This window comes from Alligator sinensis, unplaced genomic scaffold (assembly GCF_000455745.1).
Source record: "Alligator sinensis unplaced genomic scaffold, ASM45574v1 scaffold1165_1, whole genome shotgun sequence".
In the NCBI taxonomy this organism is placed as follows: Eukaryota; Metazoa; Chordata; order Crocodylia; family Alligatoridae; genus Alligator; species Alligator sinensis.
Genome location: NW_005842477.1, coordinates 899,123 through 902,174, shown reverse-complemented (window position 1 = coordinate 902,174; position 3,052 = coordinate 899,123). Strand labels below are relative to the sequence as shown.

Below are 3,052 nucleotides of genomic sequence, written 5' to 3'. Positions count from 1 at the left end.
TGCTGAGGGGGTGGCGGGTGCCGCGCTGGGGGCTGCCCCGGCTGGTGCAGGGGCATGCCGGGCTGGCTGTAGGGGTACGGTGGGAGCCTCTGGTCGGCTGGCAGCTTGCTGGTGTCCAGCGGCACTCCCTGTGGGCACACACAGAACGTGCGGTCAGAGCTGGGTGCCTGTGCAGGCCAGTGAGGATCGGGCCCCTCTGCTTAGACCAGGCCCCTGGGGCTGTGGCCCCACCAGTCAACCCATGCATCTCCCTGTCCTGGAAGGAGGGAGGACGCTGCCCAGCAGGGCCAGATCCAACCCACCGCAGCCCTGAGAACAGCCAGAGGAAGGCGTGGGGGCCTCTGGCACATGCTGCCAGGGTCCAGCTTGTGCCCTGCAACTGGAAGCCCCCAGCCCTGACTGCGGTGTGGCCAAGGATGCTCTCAGGCCCCCCAGAAGCACCCGGCCCCCTTGCCCATCAGATCCTGAGGCCATGAGTTCTAACAGGCAACCGTGCTGCCCCTCCCCTGTTACGCTGAGATGCTGCAGGCTGCCCCACCTTCCAAACAGGGAGGTGGGATCACCGCAGTCAGGCAGGGTTGCGGCAAAGGCACCCACTGATCTAAACTTAGAAGCAGGAAGAGGCAGCTTGACCCCATTCCTAGGCATGTCCCCTGGAGCCTGCCAGCCCCCACCACCCAGAGCCCCCTCCTCACTGTTTTCAGCCAGGTGGGAGGAACTGAGACCTGTGTTCAGTGCCCGCTCTGCCCCAGGCCCCCCTCCAGCTCCTGATCTGTGGGATGGGGAGAAGGATGTTTCCGAGCCTCTTGCCTGCCAGCTCCATGCGGCAGGCACCAGCTCCGGGTCCTCTGCCCCTAACAGCCACTCCAGCTCCACAGGGGAGCCCCGAGACGGCCGGGAGGGGGCAGTCCCTTCCCCCAGCCAGGGCTCCCCGCCCGGCCGGCTGGCGTTGCACGGAGGATGAGGATGGAAACGACAGACAGGACGGAGGGAGGAGAGGAGCGGAGGGGGCGCCGGGCGGGCAGCGGTGCCGCGGCGGTGATGGATCATGCATACCTGGGTGATGGAGGACAATGTGGGTGACATTGTTGGTGAGAACTGTTTGGGGTGCTGCCTCCTGGTTTCGCCGCCCGCGGGGAGGGTGAGGGGGCTGAGCGGGACCCGGCGCCGGGGCGACGTGCTTAGGGCCGCCTGTCCCAGGGGGGCGTAGGAGGGCGGGCTGCCGAAGCCGGACTGCAGGCCGGGGTTGCCGGGCGAGGACGGCAGGGACTGGCTGCTCAGGGAGGTGGGGAGCGAAGGGGCGCTGAGGGAGGCAGAGAGCGAGGGGTTGGCAAGGGACGAGGGCAGGGAGGAGCTGCTGGGCGAGGACTGCAGCGAGGGGTTGCTGAGGGAGGACTGCAGGGGCTGGGCGCCCAGGGCAGCCTGCAGGTTGGGGTTGCTAAGCGAGGGCTGCAGGGAGGGGGCACTCAGGGAGCTCTGCATAGGTGAGGTAAGTCCTGTGGGGACAAAAGAAAAGAAGAGACACCACCGTTACCCACGGCCACGGCCCCCGCCAACCCCACCCCCGGCCCAGGCCGCAGCCCCCCCCACAGCCCTGGATGGCATGGAGGTGACGGGAGACCAGGACGATGGAGGCGGCAACAGAAAAACAGAGGCCAGCAATGGAATTGGGGCCGGGCGGCGGGGTCCAACCCGGGGCAGCCTGGCGGGGCCCTGACACCTGCAAGGGGCACACCTGTTCTCCCCACAACCCCGGGCCAGGAAGACTCCCCCTCGGGCTGGGGCAGGACGAGAAGCAGGTAGAGGTCACAGCAGCCTTCGGGGTGGCCAGCAAGGGCATCCCCAGATGGAAAGGGAGGAGCCCTCAGACCCCAGAGCTCCCACTATGTCCCAGCTGTGTGCCCAGAATGCAGAGAGTAGCCCCTACGCCCCGCTGCAGCTCCAGGCTCTGGCCAACCCCCGCGGCCTGGGTGGATTACCCTGGGGTCCTGGCAAGACCCGGTAGGGCCCAGCCTGGCTTGCATATCCACAGGGAAGGTCATCTTCTGGCAGGGAGCGGCGCCCCCCGTCTCGGCTGCCTCCGGTGCCCAGCAGCAGCACAGGGCCCTCACCTGGCAACTCGTAGCCCGTCCCCAGCCCCATGTTGCCGCTGATGCCTAAGTGCGTCATGGTGTTGGCCAGGTTGCTGGTGCTGTTGCCCCCGCTCAGGCTGGGGTAGGCAGCCTCGTCAGGGTCCAGCGGGGTGGGCAGTGGGGAGGGGAAGTGCAGGTTGGTCAGGTCCGGGAGGGAGCCGCCCGTGTTGAGGGCCGGGGGAACGAGGGGCATGTTGGCGGGCTGGTCCGGGGATGGAAAGATGCTGCAAGAGACGGAGAAGCCACTCAGCGAAGGGGAACTTCTGCCTCCACTGGGCACCTAATCAGAGCTGCAGACTGGGAGCCAGGACACCTGGGCTCAGCCCAGCCACTTACTGGATCCCAGGGACTTCACAGGACCGTGGACGGGCCGAGGAAGACGAGAGCTGGGAAAGCAAAGACAGAGATAAAGACCTCAGCTAGGGAAGGAATGCCAGACCTCCACGGAATGCCAGACCTCCTGCTGCTCTCATCCCCCACCCCTGGAAAATGCGGCCACAGCTTCTGAGCAGGAAAGAGGTAGAGACGGGACATTGCAACACACCAAAGACAGGAAGCAGGTGGCCATGGCCCCAGCAATGGCTAATCGTGCAAGCTGCACTGCGCCATGGCCTTGATCCCGTCCCTTCCCTGGGACCTTCTGTTCACCAGTGCAGGCTGTGCCGAGGCCCTCCCACCCTGCCCACCGGCCCCTGGCCGGGCTGGGGCAGCACAGACCAGACCCCCCAGGCTCTGGAACTCCACACTCACCTTCTTGGTGTCCCACGGCTTCAGTAAGTGCTTGTTGTCATCCAGGAAGTTCTCTTCAATGGGAGGCACTTGGAACAGAAACACTGGCGAAGGGAGAGGGCACGTGTCAGGCCTCTGCGGCACGGCCAGCCCAGCCCCCAGGTGCTCTGAGGTCCACTCAGGACCAGCAG

The 3,052-nt window shown here is 66.3% G+C and overlaps 1 protein-coding gene across 1 annotated transcript in view; it reads right to left on the bottom strand.

Annotated features, from left to right (window-relative positions):
• The window catches only part of CRTC2 (CREB regulated transcription coactivator 2), a 16,267-nt gene that overhangs the window by 7,232 nt on the left and 5,983 nt on the right, over positions 1-3,052 (bottom strand). The window contains 4 exon segments of the mRNA XM_025212649.1: positions 811-1,496; positions 2,112-2,356; positions 2,469-2,518; positions 2,883-2,965. Coding sequence (XP_025068434.1) covers positions 811-1,496; positions 2,112-2,356; positions 2,469-2,518; positions 2,883-2,965 — 1,064 coding nt within the window.